Below are 19,137 nucleotides of genomic sequence, written 5' to 3'. Positions count from 1 at the left end.
TTAGATGTCAAAAAGTATGCAGGGTAACATGAGTAGATAGCTTGCAGGTGCTAAAGAGAAGAATAAAGTTGGAAAGTGGGAAATTGCAAATCTCTGAAAAAAAAAAAGTCTAACTCCCTCATACACAAGGGAAAAAAGGTTAAGTAAAAAATAAGAACCTATAGCAATACACACCAAAAAAGGTGATTAAAATGATAAAACAATAAACAACAATAAAATAAAAACTTGATTATAGTAGAGAGTTCAAAGACAAGTAGCCATACTGCCCCTTCAGATCTATACACTATGCACTTTGTGCAGTACATTGTGGTTCAGCAGAATGCACATGCATCACTTTATGTTCTATTGATACTGGTCACCATACAAATAGAAATGTTGAATCTTCCCAGTAGGGACACAGAAAGCAATAAAAACTTGACAGCAGTTCTAACTGTCCCTTACTCTCCCGCTGGAGAAAAAAAAAAAGATTTGGCTATAAATAGTAGAAATATGTGAAATTCTGAAAAGGTTGATCAGTTGTGGTTTTTACCAAACTTTTTTTAAAAAGTGGTTCTCCAACCAGCAGAAGATTGTTAAAAATATTGTCGAACGGTACTGGCATGTCCTCAAATTAGACCCCACCATTGGCTCCTTTGTGCAGGACAAACCGTCCTTTACGTTTGGACGTGCCAAATCCATTAGGGATATTCTAGTGTCGAGCAAATATCTAGGAGGGGTGGTAAACAAGATCCTTTCAAACGTCCTGGGACTTTCAGATGTGGCAGTTGCCCATACTGCCAATTTATGAATATCAAGCCAAGTATGAAATTACCCAATGGTGAAAAGTATGTACCTAAGCACTTTGCAAATTGCAAAACAATTGGTGTGGTATACTTGCTAATGTGCGAGTGTGCATGCTATTATGTGGGCAAGACAAACCAAGAATTCTGGCGGCGGGCATACCGCCACATAGCCTCAATGAAATCATGCAACCCCAGTTTTCCACTGGGGAGACATGCTTCTGCGATTTTTCCCAAAGTTTCCTTCCTGATATTAGACCGGGTTCACCCAGGGCTGCGTGGTGGCGATTGGAACAAAATCCTTTTACAACCAGAACAGAAATGGATTTATCGACTTCAGGCCACCAAACCACCGGGCCTCAATGATGCTATCTCATTCCGACCCTTTTTGGAGGGTTTCACCTCTGGAGGATCGGAGTGGGATCTCATTGAGGCAAACATGTCCCACTTTTCCTAATTTTTCTAATTCTCTTCAATAAATTCAGATTAATAATCTTCTTGATTGGGGGTACTAATTGTTTAGGATGTGGGGAGTTTAATAAATATAAGGACCTGGTTGATTGATACGGCTGCATAGTCCTTTTCCCTATTTCTCTGTTTCCTTTTTTCCTGTCTATGTTCTTTTCCTTTCTTCTTTTTTAGCCTCCCTTTCCCTCTTCCTCTTTCCTAGTCTGTGCATTTTTTGTTAGGTCCTTCTGGAATGTATGCCCTTTGCCGCTACGGGACCCGGATCCCTGACCCCTGCGGTGCTAGGGGATGTGCTGGTCTGGGCCCAGACAGCTCACTCGGCGCATGGGGGCCAATGTGTCATCTTTTTGTTTTGACACTTTTGGCCGCCCATCTCATGGTTGTACATGGCCGGAATGTTTATTTCCGTTGCCATGACGCCCAGCGTGCCGCGAGCCGCTGAGGCTGATGTCAGTTCCCTCCCGGCATGTGTCAACATTCCCTTCCCCTCCAGCGTGTGACGTCATTACGTCCTTTTCCCTGGATGGCGATATGTGCATGGGGCTCGGGGGGCTGGCCTGCGTGCCGGGGACTCAGAGGGCGAGCCCTCTCTCTGCACCCTGCTTTCCAATCACAATCACCAGCTGTGGCCGTTTGTTGTTAATGAGCGGTGGGATTTAAGAGGTATGTGGGGATGCCCAGTCTCATGCTGGTACAAGCATCACACCGGTTGTGTGGCTGCTCACTTCCCAAGGTAAAGTGCCAATAGCATTGTTCTAAATACGTTGCGATCTGGTAGACATGTTTGGAGACAGCTGTGTAAATCTAGACGTAAATTTATGCTCACTCTGCATTGTATTTGGATGTTGTTAATTAATACATCCTATACCTTTGTTTGAGACATACACGGTGTTATTTGTGACCGGAATCAATCACACAGCACTTATTGTCTCTTTCTCTCCAGCTGTCTCTTTTATCTAGACGTACCCACTGTTCCTTATGCGATTGACCTATCTGGGGATTCAACATCACCCTTTTACGAGGTAGCGCCTTTGTGGCGCCTCTCCTTTTACACCAAAGAGTCCCCCACCTTTATGCACAAGCAGGTATGTAAGGGACAGACTTACTCTACTGTATTTATGCTAAATCTTAGCAGGTGTAAGCCTATAGAGACTGAGCCCTTTGTCATGATTCCTCTACCTGCTGGATCTATTACCATGCTCCCTCTCCTTCCTTAGATGATAGGACAGTAAATGATATTCTGAACCAGTGGTGCCATACTCTCAGTGGTAGGACGCCCTCTGTGCTCTGTCCTGGGGCTGGATCTGTACATCTCTTGGTGTGAAGCATTGGCTCATGGACCTGATCCCTGGCAGCAAACTACTCATTCCCATTTTTCTTTTGAAGTTGGATGCTATTTGATGGTGGCTCAAGAGTTACACGGTCAGAACACTTTATAATGCATTAATTACGTTTTATGCGTTTTGAATGTATATGAGTACAACATTATTTTGGATCTATTCTGTTTGTTTATTTTTGTATGTTTTCAAAATATTTTCAGATTATTATACACCTCACCATCAGCCCCTGAAGAAGAGGTTTCACTTCTTACAACCTTGAAACGCAGCGGGCCTTCCTGTCTTAGCCCACTGCCTGGACAGTTTTGTGTGGTGTTATCTATATCGTTGTACTAGATATGTACACCCTTTTTGCTACCATTTGACCACATTTGCATCCATCTCTTTTATCATTGTTATGTTTTAACGTTTTGTAATACATTCATATTTTTGATACATTATTGCTTGAAGACTCCTGCCTTTTAAAATCTCACAAGAGGAAATTTCCCATTGTGTAGTCTTATAGGGATGTGGGCAGTGGGTCGTCTTCTATAAAGCCCTTGTCACTATCACAATTTTAAAATATGTGAGCCTTGCGTGAAATTTGGAATTACCAAACCAGAAGTCCCATTGAAATCAATTGGAGTCCAAACCAAACTCTAAAAAGTGTATTACAGGGCAGTGAATGATGCAAAATTGTGTAGAATGATTTGGAAAGCTGCTGTCAGTCTTATTTGATGAGATGATGGGGCTGAAAAAAGGAAAAACTGGGACTCAGTCTGGGGGCTCAGTCTTTTGGAGTGAAATTACAGCTTTACCATGCTAAAAGCAATGTAAGTGTAAGAAGAAGCACAAGTCACGTATTCCAAATATTGTACCAGGGATAGTAAGATATTTACTATCTTACAGTTTGGGCCTGGCAGGTGACAGGAGCTTTGGGGTGGCAAAGTAAGTAGAACAATTGGCATAGGTGCAAACGTAGATTGAGCCACCTCAAAATTCCAGAAATTGTATAAGGGATAGCACTATATTGCTCAGAGTTTGGACCTGGTAGGTGGCAGGAGTCTTGGGGTGACAAGGTAACTAAAACAGTAGGCATGGTTGCACATTTAGGGATAGTAAGATATCACTCAGACTTTAGCTTGACAGAAAGTGAGAGGGAATCTCTCAAAAGTAAAGGTTTTTGTTGCTGAAACAAGTGTCCCAATTGGAATATTTCCCATCTGCTTCTATTCTGATGACAGCTTGAAATTTTGTATTTTGCTTTGCTTTCAGTCCTGGTGGTAGTGGTCACCAGGGCAAATAAAAAGTGTGCATCCCCCTAGCAGCAGTCGAAAAGTACCTTCTTGTGAGATCTGGGGTCCTTAGTGTTCCCAAAATCTTTCTGGAAGGATGGTGATGGCATTCTTGCCTAAGTGTAGCAGTCATAAGCTGAGAGTAAGGTAAGTATTTTCTAACTTATATTTCCTACAGGTGTGTTATATTTACAACTATCATGGGGCAATATAAATAGAGGAAAGGGAGTTATTGCTGTAATCGATTTTCTGATCACTATTTCATTCTTCCAAAAACTGGATATTAGTAAAACTATGAGATCTATGGGGCTCAAATCACAGAATCAGATTGTGGAATCTTAACAAACAGCTCTTTTTATTTAAATAATTGTAACAACAAATAGCTGACTATAATATTAATTTTCACTCTAATTCCAGTAAACAAACATCAAATGACACAAAAATGTATGTTTTATTGGCTTGGACTCCAGCTGGCTAAAACTTGGCTCATATCAAATCAATTGATGGGAGGTGACACCTGACAAAATAATAGAGCCTGCTTATGTGGCCCAAAATTTCCAGCAAACGCACAAATCCTCCTAGATCTATTGCAGATGTATCAAGCCTGCTGGAAGTAATGGTGCAAGCCAAGAGGCTAGTCTCCTATCGACTCCAAGCTCTGGATAATACCAATGGGAAATTATATACACAAAGGATGCACTGGGGTGACAAATGAAGATAGAGATTTGTCCTATTGAAGATCCTAGGAGTTTGACAAAGCTAGCACACTGCTACCAAACAACTAGCTTTATCTGATTACATTCTAACATTTGATGACTATCTCCAGCAACCAACACAAAGGCAAGCATTCTCCCTTGACAGCACAAGTTGTTTTCTAGGTATACATCAATAGAACTGAGAGCACTAATTAATTCACTTGATTAAACATGTAAAGCATATGATACAGAGAGAAAAAAAAGACTGAAATAAACCTGTATTTACAAAAAAGTGCACAAAGTAAACTTTAAAATTGTGAAGGATTGGAAAAGATCTGTCTGGTTGGCTAATTTCAGTGAGGCTGTTTCTATAAAACCAAACAGATAAGGTATACACTGTTGCTAAGTGTCCAGTTAAATCCATGTAAGCAGCCTCTTTTGAGTTTGCATAGCCAGCTGTCAGAAGCTGATAACAGCTTTCCTGAATTGACTTGTTTGGAGGCATCAGTGTTTCAACCCCCAAGTTATGTTGATCAATGCTAATAGATGGGAAAGGTCATCTTACTGTGAAAGTTTTAAAAATGTATGTGCATATAATTTATATACTTTTACCCTTTCTCTTGTTTTATACTCCAGAAGCCTCCTGTAAATCACATATAACAAGAAATGAATAGAGTGATAGGCCCACAAATATGAATTCTAGTGGATATGTGTATATCTCTAACTATAATAAATACTTTGAGGTTGATTTACTAAATCATTTGAGAATGTTCAAACAATAAAATGTGTAAAGATTCTCTTCAATTATACAGAATATGCCTGTGTTTATTTGCACATGAAGAATTGAAGTGAAAATTTTGCGGACATTCTCAAATTCTTAGTAACCCAGCCTTATGCCCCGTACACACGGTCGGACATTGATCGGACATTCCGACGGATGTTGGCTAAAACTTGCCTTGCATACACACGGTCACACAAAGTTGTCGGAAGATCCGATCATTCTGAACGCAGTGACGTAAAACACGTACATCAGGACTATAAACGGGGCAGTAGCCAATAGCACAACAAGGTCCTATCACACTTTTCCGTCGGAAAATCCGACCGTGTGTACGGGGCATAAGTCTGCATTCACACTACAGTGCTTTGAAATCGTGGGCAGTTCAGGAAATAATTCAGGAAATAAATCAGGAGCGACTTTTGGGCGACATGCATTCTGCGATGCGAGTTGCCGCGACCCGCATTTTGTCGTTCACACTTCAGCGTCGTCAAATCGCGGGCAAACCCGCGGCAAATCTGCCCATGATTCAAAACGCTGTAGTGTGAATGCGGCCTTATTGTTGTCATGAAAAACATGGCCTTAGAATGTATCGCCAGCAAAACATTTTTTTTTAGTTCTGGATAGAATACAGAAGGATTGGACAATCTGCCAGTTCTTGCTGCAGCTTGTGGCCCCCATTGGGGAGATTTAAGCTGGCCATAGATTAATCGAAACTTGCCCAGTTCAGTAGGGACTATGGCCATTCCCAATCGAGAGCAGTCCATCTAAGGACCGACAACTCTCAAATGGGAATGAAATTGAAATTGGAAAATGGAATTGAAAATTTTTGCTCGATCAGCGCTACAGCCAATCAGCTGCAGCTTTAATCAGTGTATTCTGACAGCGGGAAAGTCCCGCTGTCAGAATACAAATGCGCAGTGGGAAAGATTCCTTCATCCACCTCAAAATGTATGGATGAGGAATAGGCTATGACCTGTTGATGGTGAGCTATGGCCTGGTGACAACATGTCACAGGACAAGAGGTGAGGAGAAATTTCCGAAAGGGAAACAATAATAATACTAACATACATTTTTCTTAAATAGAGTAGGTAAGGTTAGAAACCCTGTTAGATTTTTATTGCTGTCTGTGTTAGAAATGTTCTATCTTTTCTTATATGGGTGACAATGTTGTCACCAGGACACAAAGAAAGGAAAAATCCCCCCACCAAGACCAGAACCCAGACTGCAAGAAAAAAAATGAGACATGTACTGACCTTTCCCTAATCTATCCAAAATGGAAAAAAGGTTTTTGCGTTACACTTTAACATTAAACATAGAAATAGAACAATGTACACTGATGGGACTTCTGTTTTTAGCATTGTCCAAGTTCATAGTACAGTGACTGAATATAATATACTGAAGCACAAAGAGTAGAACTTCCCTGGTGTATCAGAAGAATTAATATTCCTAGACTGAAAAAAGAACCAGGAAGTATTGCAGGCAGATCTTATGAACCAAAGATTAGGACAAGCGGGCACTCTTTATATTTGGAGGAAAAGAGATTTAACCTTCACATACAGAAAGGCTTCTTCACAGTAAGAGCTGTGAAAATGTGGAATAGACTTCCTTAAAATATTGTTCTGGACAACTCGGTAGATTGTTTTAAAAAGGGCTGGATGCAAATTGGATCATACATCATAGGGTTTGTTTTGTTTTTTGCATTCCTCTGGATCAATTGTGGATTTAGGATTGTGTAAACGGAGTTGTTTTATTTCTTTTTTCAATTTGTTAAACTAGATAGATTTGTGTCTTTCTTCAACCTGAATAACTATGTAACATTACAAGCTCTAGAAATAAGAAAATGCTGGTGATTGATTAAACTCATTAGCATCTGCAAGAATCTGAAATATCAGTTTTAGATTGTGTGGTCCTTCAATGATTTACTGGGAAGAGGAGGACCCTAAAAGCCAAATAGGTAAATAAATTCCAGATGTTACTAGTGTAAAATATTTTCTCAGTTTTACCTTTAATAATATTTATTGTATGAGTCTTATAAAAATATTATCACATATCTAAATAAATCAATAAAATGGAAATGATTTCTACTTACAGTCTTCAAACCTAGAAATGCTCATTGATTGAGCTGTGCGACCCATAGTGGGGCGTGAATTACGAAGCTTTGCATACATATGTATGGCTTGGGCTCTTCTTTCCTCAGCTATTCTCTGCCTCTCCATTTCTTGCCTTATGCTGAGGTCCAGTACCACCAGCTTTCTCCTACGAAGAAACTGAGGCCTTAACTCTTCAGCGCTGTCTGCTGAGAAGATGGCATCTCTGTCTTCATACCCTCCTTCACTGGGCTGGGACCCTGGAACAAATATGGAAAAAAAAACAAGACCCAAGTCCATTAGAGTAATGCTGACAAAAAAATCCATACATGAAGCTCCATCATGTAAAAGTGTCTTTGAGGAACAGAGACATTGCGTTACAGTACAGTTTAGCAGATTTTAACTTTTGGTGAACCGAATCCAAAACGATTTCCCTAGAAGTCCTCTCTCTAAATTCAGAAAGGTAATGTGAACAAGATACAACAAATAAATAAATATATATATATATATATTTATTGTATTCAATAAAATTGTCTTTTTAATTACTCGGTTGCCTTGAAAGTCCCATCAACCTTTTTGGGGGTATTTTTATTCCTTGAACCTAGGGATAGTGCCAACTCTTATGATCTAACTGGATGGTTTTCTTTTTTAGTAATCTGTGTGTTGGAGTTGTGAAGTCACTGTCGAAGGACCTGGAAGAGGCAGAATCCATCCTATTGCAATAGGAAACTCTGACTTAGGCATTATCCTTAAAGGGAAAGTGAAGCTGTGCTGTGAAAACAAAACTCTGGATTTTTATACTAAGGATGTCCCATCCTGCATTGACGGTAGACTGAGATGCAGCAACAGAAGCCCCCAGAATGAAAGTACTGCATTGAGGGAAAAATACTGTTTAAAGTCTAAACCCTTATCTGAAATCAAATTAGAAAAACTGGTTGTTAGAAAGCATTGTCTTAAATACTCATAGAAACTGATGTGAAAAATGAATAGAGAGTTATGGCAGCATTTCTCATATAAGGTTACCTCAACAGGATTGATTACAGATAGTACTCAGACAAACTCCATGCAAATATACTTGGCGGGAATATAAAGTAAGACCCCAATACCTCAAGGAAAACATGCTAAGTATCCATCATGCTGCCTGAGCAAATCTTGCTGGGGGATTTATGAGACAGTCACTACACATTTTCTGATGAAACCAGTATAGTGTATAACTAACATTAGGACTTACAGGTATGTGTATTTCTTCCAAAAAGCGTAACTTAAACATTCCACAGAATAAGATAAGTACAACAGTGGAAACAACCTAAAGTAAACGCTTTCTTTAGAGATGCCTGAGAGAAAGTGCCGGAGACAACATCTTGCTGTTTTCACCCTGACAACCTTAATTTAAAAGTCTGATTATCTCTAGTTTACTTCTTCCTGTTGACTACATAATTTGGCATTCAGGACCTAATAGCATACTCAAGATGTCTTCTACCCACACCTGGCAATTTAATTGGAGGCTAATGACTCAAACCTCAAACAAAAAACAAAAAAATGAAACAAGTGATCGGTGCCAATTAGGAGAGAAAATAGAAACATTTGAGCACTGTGGTTACAAAAACAGCGTTTACACAATAATAGATGCCGTGGAAGGTAATTATTGCACAGAATATCCAATTATGTGTGAAGAGAATATTGTAATCACCCAACGCTTACACACTGAGCAGGTACAGTTCAAAATTATCTATTTGTGGAAGTCTCTGTACCATTCACAGCAAGAAAAGGTTAACAAGATAATATATTAATGACATCTGACCAGTCATCTAATATTTTATGAATATTATCCAGTAAATAAATATTGCAAACATTATTACAGTTAGATAACTTTTAAAGCATGTGCCTTCTTCCTGGTATTTTTGTCCCTTGACTGAAAAAGAGCTTTTCCAATGCTTCCTGCTTTCAAGGCAAGTAATTTAGGACCTACTTACACTAAGAAAAGCTGCCATGTATTGTGCCCAACACAGTTGTCCCTCTTCCTGCCATTCATGAGCATGTTAAGACCTACTGTACCCTTACTTCCTGAGTGGGCACAAATAAATCGAATCTTCTCCAGAGTTCAAGTTCCATGCTTGGGCACTGTCAGCGATCACACAGATGTATATCATGCCAAGTCCAACTGAACCATGCCTTAGAGTACCTCTTTCAAGCATGCCAGGGCCTTGTATGCTGGAGTATGCCCAAGCAATCACATTAGTCAAACAAATTGGACTTTGGGGTCAACCCTGCTAGTGCATGGTACATGCAAACTAATGTGTGTACACTCTTGCTTGGACAATATAGCTGAATATGTAAAGAAGTATTTCATATGATGAATAGTATGACACTGAGCTAACTGTAATATACTCTATACTTCTTCAGAAAATCATCAAATGAAATGTGTATAGCTGTCTGCTAATCCAATTATAATGTATGGCTTATATCACTTTTTTATCTGCAGCTATTCATTGGTTTCAATAGCTTGTTTTTTTTTTGTTTCTTTTTTCGATAGCCTTAAAATAAAAAAAAAAAATTCTGCATTCTGTCCCAAAGAAACCAAGCAGAGCTGTAGTTAAAATGTAAGTCTATACATGCTGTACAATAGCAATTAAGCAGAAAAACAGTTAGGATATCTAAGAATCCCACCACTGTTCTTGAAATATGCTCAGAGCCTGAAGTTAAACTGTATACATTGGAGTTGATTTGTTAAAACTGGAGAGTGCAAAATCTGGTGCAGCTCTGCATAGAACCAATCAGCTTCCAGATTTTTTTTTGTCAATTTAACAAGCTGAAGTTAGAAGCTAATTGGCTACCATGCACAGCTGCACCAGATTTTGCATTCTTCAGTTTTACTAAATCAACCCCCATTACTGCAGATGAATGTTCCAGTTGAGTGTGTTTTAAATTACAGTGTTTAATTCACCAACAGTGAATGTTTGGTGAATGTCACATACACAGCTTTATAAATATGCCCCTTAAAATTATGCTTTTGTATGTTGAACCAAACTTCACCATACACAAAGCAGTCCATTTCTAGTATCCTTTTGCAAGAAAAGTAAAGAAATAAATATATAGATTAGCAAAATGATTAACCGGGATTGGAATAATATTCTAACCAATAAAGACAACATTCTTATTAACCAAGCATTTGGGTGGGCAAATGGGTGAGCATCTCTATAAAGTTATAGGCTTCTTGCCATGTTGGCATCCCCCTGTGTACATGATGTCAATGGACAAGTGCTTCAGCAGGATTATTACAAAGCAACTGATTCCCTTCTTCAAATACAAGCCAAGAGCTGAGAGCGCTGATCAGCATCTCTGAAATAAAATTCAACATTGCAGCATAATTTAGTTTTGTTATTTCATATTTATCTGGGTTATTCATATGCATCTTGTTATTTTTGGATGCTGTTAAAGTACTGGAGTGTGAGTCTGTAAGATTTCACACTCTGAATGGTGAATTATTTTATTCTTCGACTGAAAAACTTACAACAGGCCTTATTATAATGTCAGTCTAACTCCAAATTTCACCTCCCCTTTTTATTCCCTCCCTTGCACCCAAGAGGTGCTAAAGAGCCCGAATGAATGATTAGCAGGCTGGTATCTGTTAAGGAAATAAAAAAATAAGAGACATCAGATTTTGTGGACCCAAATGTGTGAATAGGCAGATCATAGGAGCGAATTGTGTGAACTGCCAGCATAATTGATTTTCATTATTCAGTCATCTTTAGTTGCACGGCAAGTTGAGAGCATGCATGTGTCAGTGATCATTTTTTTAATCTGAAATCTGATTATTTCCTAGTGTCTGGTTGGTATCTAAAGTGTATTGGTACCTTTAAAATATTTTATATTGTACAAAAGTGGACATAAACCACCTTCAATGTACACAAACCAGTGGTTATTTTCAGGTCCACTGAAGCTGTCCCTGTCACAGTGAGGATTTAAGGATGCAAGCTGTCAGCCTGTCTCACTAAGCAGTCTTTCATTATGGAAATTAAAGCACAAGGGCAATTCCCAAATGGTGCTCCCCCTTTCCAGAACTGCTAGAACAGTTTTTTTCTTTGTAGCTTGCTTAGGATGTTTTCAGCTTTCATATATAAAGTAAGGAGTTGCCTGGTCATTATGCCATTTGCATTGACCACTGTGACAAAGACTGTAGCAAGGAGTACAATAACTGAGTAGTCTATCAATTAGAAAAAGGTCATGCATGTTTCTCAGCAACAATATCAGATAAGATTATATTCAGGTATCTTAAAGCAGACAAAAAATTGTGTTGCTTAAGCATAAATTAGTTCAGGAAAATAATGACTGACAGATTCACTGTCCAACATTCTGCTTTCTGAAATATATACATCAGGCAATCAGTGTTTGCCTTTTAAATGTAGAATTACAGAAAAGGGAAGCAGAAAAAGACCAAGTGGTCCATCAAGTGTGTACATTATATGCCCAGTCTAGAGCTACCTAAACAATATAAGTACATATCTAATTGGTTGGTACAGTCTACAACAAGCTTGCACTTAAAACAGTAGTATATTTATAATAATGATTTTAACAGAATAATGGCCTGGACATTTAATAAATCCATCTCTGGTGTATTTGTTGACACTATAAATAGAACAATGAATTCAGTGAATGCAGACCTCAGCTCAGTAGTTAAACAAGCCTTTAAGCCATAGACAAGTGCTTACTGCCAGCAGACAACTTCCCCTTTTAAGTAAACTGATTAGCGAAATCACAAAGCACCAGAAACCTCCTTTTCCTTCTGTGACTCCAAGCCACTGTCTTCTTACTAGTACCTTTGTCTCTATCAAGCATGACAAGTGCCAATCAAATGTTCTGTTTCCCGGGTTTTATGGAGGCATAAAAAAAAAGAAACAAAAAAGCAATGTGTAACAATTACAGAAGGAAGATCTGCTATCAGTGTGTGGTCTAGGGAAAAATGTATCCATTCATTCATCATTTCTAATCTCCAACCCACTGCTTACATCTTTGTATAAAATGTAAGCCTTCTATAGATCCTACAAATCTTAGACAAATTGTGGGTCAGCCAGGATTAGAACAGTTTGTTCACAATGATTTAAAGGACTTTTTTTCACTCTTAACTTCTTTTGCCCTTGCCAAATATGGTGTATATGTCGGGGTCTCTCCTGGGACCCCCACAGTCATGGTAATCGCCAGCATCCTGGAACCATGGATTTCTATATGAGTTTGTGTATCAAATCTCTTCTTGTATAGAGAAAGAAGAAAGAAGTCACAGCATTTGACTGCATTGCTGGATATGAAAGACCTACCAGCAAAGCAAATAATGAAGGCCCACCAAAGAACCAAAACTGTTCCATAATACGCAAATTTTTTTTCCTGTAAAAGAGCATATTTGTAGTTGTTTTGTGACTTTGAGTTCTTAGAATGCAACAAAATGTTAGACTGAAGTTTCTCCACAAGCGTACTGAAAATCTACTAACATAAATGATCCAAGGTCTGGTGTCACCCCAACATTACCTCCATCCCTAATTCAATACATATATACAAGGGGTTCGCCCTGGTATTTTGAGTGAGGTGAATATGGTTAGTCAATAAACATGTCATGGAAGTAAAATAATGTAGATTTATTACAATTGTTGCGCATCTGAAACACAACAGCAATAACTACAGGCCGATAAAATATGCATATAATCTGAACATGGGACAATCCACATACATGGTAAAACAATATATACCAATATACAAACATCAGAGAAATTTGCAAGCATGTGTAGTACCTGACGACGTTTATAAGTAGTAAATCAAATCAATGAGTGTATGTTGCATCAAATGGGCTGGGCCAGGCCATCAGTTGCTGATTCCACTGATGACCTGGTCCTGTAGTTATTGCTGTTGTGTTTCAGATGCGCAACAATTGTAATTCACCTCACTCAAAGTCCCAGGGCAAACCCCTTGCATATATGAAAATCTACTAACAAGTAGTGAATGTGGCTTTTACCAAACATTCTCTGGTGGAGAATCAATTTATGTGTTTTAAAACACATGGCCCTTGAAGATTAACCTGCAGAGAATATTTGCTGAATGTCAGATTGTTTGCTTTATAAATACGCCCCTTAAAGTCGCTCTGGATTCAGTGGCCCGTCCAACTCTGATGCTCTTGCTACTGACATATAATTTTTAGAAAGTGACTGGGTAAGGGGAAAAGTACTAAAAAGTTCAATCCAAAATAACATTTTAAGAAAAATGTGGCTTTTGAATATAAACACTATCCACTACTACAAGTAATCCATAAAAGATCCTCTTGCTGTGACCATTACCCTTGCGTTAGTTGCTGAGTTGCTTATATTCATTCCTAGGAGAAGGGGCTTGCAATGCATAAATGAAACAAGAGTTAACTATGGGTTTTCCCGTAGATGGATCTTAGTGCTGGTGTTTTCATAATACAAAGTAGTAATGTGGACATTGTCATACCAAATTGGTATAAGAGTCAATCAGTTAAATGCATTTCAATTGTCATACTAAATTGGTATAAGAGTCAGTCAGTTAAATGCATTTCAGGTGCAATAAAACAAAGTTTGTCTTTGGAAAGCAGCCACAGCAAAAATAGACAAGCCTGTCCCATGCCAACATGATGTGGACAAAGATCATTGCTCTTTGTGGGAAAGCAGTGGTCTGTCTTTAGAGGTCCCCTGCTAAGCCAAACCTCTCCAATCAGCAAAACTCATGTTCCCTGCTGATTGAAGAGCTCTCACTAAGCAGGAGGAGGTGTGTTGGACTTAGGCAGAAAAACCATTAATGAATTTAGAGTTACCTGTCAATGATGACTGAGGAAATACCTAATAGGTGTTATGCATTCATCATTTTTGTACACATTAAAGTTTGCATGTGTATGTACATGGGGCGGGGGTTTAAAATATTGGTGTGTTTTTTTTTATAGATTTTTTTTTTCAATTAATTTTAATACAATTAATTGTTTTAAATTTTAATGTTTCAAAACTTTTTTTTTTATTTAACTTTATTATTATCATAATGCAGGTAACAGGTTCTCTTTAAGAAGACATCAGTGGTCTAATAAACCCCTATGGTCACCTCTGTACTCCACTGAAGGTAATTAAGCCCAGTTTGTGTTTGATCAGCTTCTTCCTTAGCCACAGTGGCTAGGGAATGACAATGCTTAAACAGGAAGTGGTTAGAAGTTTGCTGCTTCTGGCTTCATTCTAGAGAGGGGCAGTCAGCTAATGGATGTTTACTGCTTCCCCACTGCTCTCCCCGCTAATGCCCACCATGACTGTCCTGGGCAATCAGCAGGGAAGGGTGAGCCCAGGATACATGGGCCTGGGGGATTACGAGATGGGGTTACAACAAGCCCCCAGTGCCTCTCTAGCTGCTTTTATTGTGAATTAATTTATTCCAAAAGTCAGTCTCTAACAATGTGGAAACTTCTGTTTTCCATTAGAAGGCTGGCAGCTTGCAAGAAGAAAGCTTCATTGTGCCCTCATCTTGAATTTTAAAGATTATTTTCTCCATGTTTCTAATAGCTGCAGAGGTGAATTAGGGCCTGTTTTTTTTTAGGTGCTTCTACTGCTTCTTCTGGATATGTAAACATGTCAGTGTGCATAGACTGGGTACCCTTAAAGTTTATCCAGCCAAAACTTTTGTAGCACTCTTTTTTTTTGGGGGGGGGGGGGGGGAGTTATGAGCAATGATCCTCCCGAACAGCATGTAAAAACTAAACCAGTAGGTAAATAAGAGAATCAGTACCTTCGCTAAGTGGAAGAGTAGGCTTAATACATTTGGCGTTGCCCCCACTCAGGACAGAACCTCTGTGAGATTCCCTTCCTTGGAAATTAGCCAGTAATCTAATCAAATTAATTTGGAGCAGAGGAACTACTGTAACCAGCATATTAAATTTACTACTAGTATACAGATGCATGCCAGTATGAAAATAATATATGCTTTATATAAAAAAAAGATTAGTAATAGTATGTACATCATAAACAGGTATTTTCCCAAGGGCCTGCCAAGAGTCCTAGTGGATTTTTGCACATATACCAAAGTATATATAATTAATAATAATGCTACTTCCAGATGAATGATGCAGCAAAGCTCAATTGCACAGGCCCCTGAGCATGATTGCAATGTGGCGTGTCTTTGTGTCGGAGAACTGAAGATAATATCAGCAGTGATGGGGAGTTCCTCCAACCATTGTCCAAACAGCATTGAATGCAGATTCTTACAAACAGAAAGTGTTGTGTGGCACTGGAACTCATGCCCCGTACACACGGTCGGATTTTCCGACGGAAAATGTGTGATAGGACCTTGTTGTCGGAAATTCCGACCGTGTGTAGGCTTCATCACACATTTTCCATCGGAATTTCCGACACACAAAGTTTGAGAGCAGGATATAAAATTTTCCGACAACAAAATCCGTTGTCGGAAATTCCGATCGTGTGTACACAAATCTGACGCACAAAGTGCCACGCATGCTCAGAATAAATAAAGAGATAAAAGCTATTGGCCACTGCCCCGTTTATAGTCCCGACGTACGTGTTTTACGTCACCGCGTTTAGAACGATCGGATTTTCCGACAACTTTGTGTGACCGTGTGTATGCAAGACAAGTTTGAGCCAACATCCGTAGGAAAAAATCCATGGATTTTGTTGTTGGAATGTCCGAACAAAGTCCGACCGTGTGTACGGGGCATCAGAGTCAGCCTATCTATTCTGCTTCTTATCCCCTAGTAGTTTCTAATCTGTCATGCTACCATACCTCTAAGTGGCTGTCAGATGCCTAACTGGATTCTAGCCTATGCTGGCTATATAATATTAGAATGAAAATAAAAGCCAGTTGGCAGGTAGGCTGTGTCCCCTAAAATAGTTTAAACATACCTCCAAACTGTCTGTCATTTAAATATTAATTCTTTAAGGTCAGTGTATTTGAGGGTGCATCAGAGGGGTTATCCTTTTCCTACATACTTTGTACTGAAAGGTGTCCCTCATTCTCATCTCAGAAAGTTGGGAGGTATGGTTTAAAGCCCAATTTTCTGCATGGTAAACCCCCAGTTTCAGAGAAAGAAAAAAGAAAATTCTTTGAAATGTTCAGTATCATTACCTGTATAAGATACTAATGGTGCTGTTAATGCTACTCAATGAAGAGAAAATGTAATTAACGTGATTGTAAGCTTAATTTTTTTTTTTCGTTTTTTTTTTAAGAATAACAAACACTCCATACTTATCTGCTCTGTGCAATGGTTTTGCATGGAGCAGCCCTGATTCTCCTCTACTGGGGTCCCCTGCCGGCGCTCCTGGCTACTTCCCGAGTGCCCACAAAGCAAGCTGCACTTGCGCGGACTCAATTCTGAGCAGCACTCTGCATGCCCATTGACACAAAGAGCGCAGCTCGGCCCTGCCCCCACTCTCTGCTCACTGTTGTGAATGGCCAATAGGCCCCGCTGCTGCCTTTCTGCCCAGTGATGATAGAGATCAGAAAGAGCCACTACTCACATGCACAGTGCTGGATCGAGATCGGGCTCAGGTAAGTATAAGTAAGTGTGTGTGGGTGGGGGCGCTGAGAACGCATTAAGGTAAAAAAAAAACTTTCTGCCTTTAGAACCACACCCAATGCTCTCAATAAAAAACTCCTTTCCTAAATAATATTGCAATTAAGACAGCTTTTGTGCAGATTGTTGGAGGTAATTTTATACTTCTTGCTGTCCTATGTTTTCTAAGTGCCTTGGGAGCCCCCAGTTAAGACACTTTCAGTATGCAAACTATGAATCATACAACTCAATTCAAAGTTCAAACACTTCTCTTTAATTCTATGTGGTGCTCACATTTCATTGTGGGATATCCCAGTGTGTTCACTGCTGGATAAGTCACATTTCATACATACTGGAACTTGCAAACAGTACTGCAATGTCAAAATTATATTTTTTTCTTTAGCTGTAAATTCACTGATCTAGGACATCAGTCATATCCATCTCTTCCACTACATGAAAAAAATACACGATTGCAGTATTCTCTCTGTGGATTGCAGTAGAACTGGGATGCAGGATTCTCTCTACACAGATTTACGATTGTAAACAAACAAGACCTCAGGGGACTAAAGTGACTGCACAAGTCCAGCACAAAAGGCACACAAGACATGGACTCCCAATGAGATAAATGGAAATATCAGATCTCAAGTATACAGATGATCATTTGTTTCTGGTGTTTTTCCCAGTAGAGACAATTAACTATATTTGTGTATCACTACAAAGGAAAACACCCAGCACGCATTGCCTGCAAGTGACCGGTTAATGACATTGAGTAATATGCAAGAGGAAGTACATATATCAAGCCAATTACTATTTATTATGTTGTCTGATATATTTAATCATTGAGGGAAATGCATAACTAGTAACATGCAATAGATGGATTATGTGCTTTGGAGTACAGGAAACAGGGTCAGCTTCTGCAGAACAAGTGAAAAGTTGATACCTCAAAATTAACTTATTATACAGTATAGTCTGTCAAATGTATGGGGGAACTACAAGGACAGATATATATGCACAACAAGTCATTTCTTTTTTCTAGAAAGTGGAATTTGTCCGAAACTAAAAAAAAAAAAAAAAAAATTGGTCCCATCTAGTGTTGTCCCATCTAGTGTTTTCCCATACCAGAGGCATGGTGTTCTGTAATTGCTGCAGACTGGGCAATTTGAATGATTGTAGTACAGTCTGTCCATATTACATCTAGATGAGGGGTTCTTGACTGGCGGTATGCATATCCCTTGAGGAGTATGGAAACCAGGTTGGGGGGTATGGGACTGGATCTCTGAAAATGCGAAAAAATAAATAACATAGAATTATCTGCTTTATTGAACCTGAGATCAAAGTGTAGAAATCGACTCGATGTGTCAGATGACATGCAAATCACATTGCCAGTATTGTCATTGATTGCACAGAGATGACAACAATGTAATTAGCTTTAGCTAGCTCATGTATTTTTGGTTTTACAGTTTTTATATTAATATGTTCCTAGTTGTCCATATGTAAATATAAGTAAAACCAAACTATTGACACGTTTTGAAGTCATGCTGTTACCTAATATGACTGGTAACAATGATAATTTCAATTTCATGTGATGAAGGTTGCATGGGGACATATTGGGTAATCTATGTGGGGTCTGTAATCATAAGGCCTCACGTGCAGACGTTTAGGAGCAGTTGGGCATTTTTTTCAACAGCTCCTGAACTCCTCTGTGTTATCTTATCAGTACATGTACACAGAGTCGTTTATAGTTGTTTCTAGGCAGTTAAGTTTAGAGGCTTTTTTTTAACGCAAAAAAATGTGTTCAGACGCTGAGTTTAGAGGCATTTCAAGCGCCAATCGCTTATAAACGTGGCTAAACACGCTAACTCGCGTTTAGCCGCGTTTCGTTTAGAGGTGTTTTTCATTTTTGCCTATTTTGAAAAAAAAAAAAAAATGTTTTGTTTTTTTTTTAAAACGTTTTTAAACGCAAACGCGGCAAAACGCCACTAGACGCAGCATGTAAACATGGCAAACGGACGTTTTAAACGTGGGTTACTATCTGTCAAGTTAAATCGTTCAGGAGAGGTTGTAAAAACGTCCTGAGGCCTAAAAAAAAAGTAAATGCCCTGGCCTAGAATATAAAGGGGTTCTAAAGGCAGAAAGTTTTTTATCTTAATGCATTCTATGCATTAAGATAAAAAAAAC

General features: G+C 39.0%; 1 protein-coding gene across 1 annotated transcript in view; it reads right to left on the bottom strand.

The window, feature by feature from the left end:
- The window catches only part of LOC141133959 (uncharacterized), a 246,099-nt gene that overhangs the window by 176,022 nt on the left and 50,940 nt on the right, over window positions 1–19,137 (bottom strand). Inside the window, exon 6 of the mRNA XM_073623565.1 lies at window positions 7,421–7,678. Coding sequence (XP_073479666.1) covers window positions 7,421–7,678 — 258 coding nt within the window. The remainder of the gene's footprint in view (window positions 1–7,420; window positions 7,679–19,137) is intronic.

The sequence above is a fragment of the Aquarana catesbeiana genome, linkage group LG03, assembly GCF_042186555.1.
Source record: "Aquarana catesbeiana isolate 2022-GZ linkage group LG03, ASM4218655v1, whole genome shotgun sequence".
In the NCBI taxonomy this organism is placed as follows: domain Eukaryota; kingdom Metazoa; phylum Chordata; class Amphibia; order Anura; family Ranidae; genus Aquarana; species Aquarana catesbeiana.
Note: the sequence above shows the minus strand (reverse complement) of the source record. Positions and strands in the feature narration are given on the sequence as shown.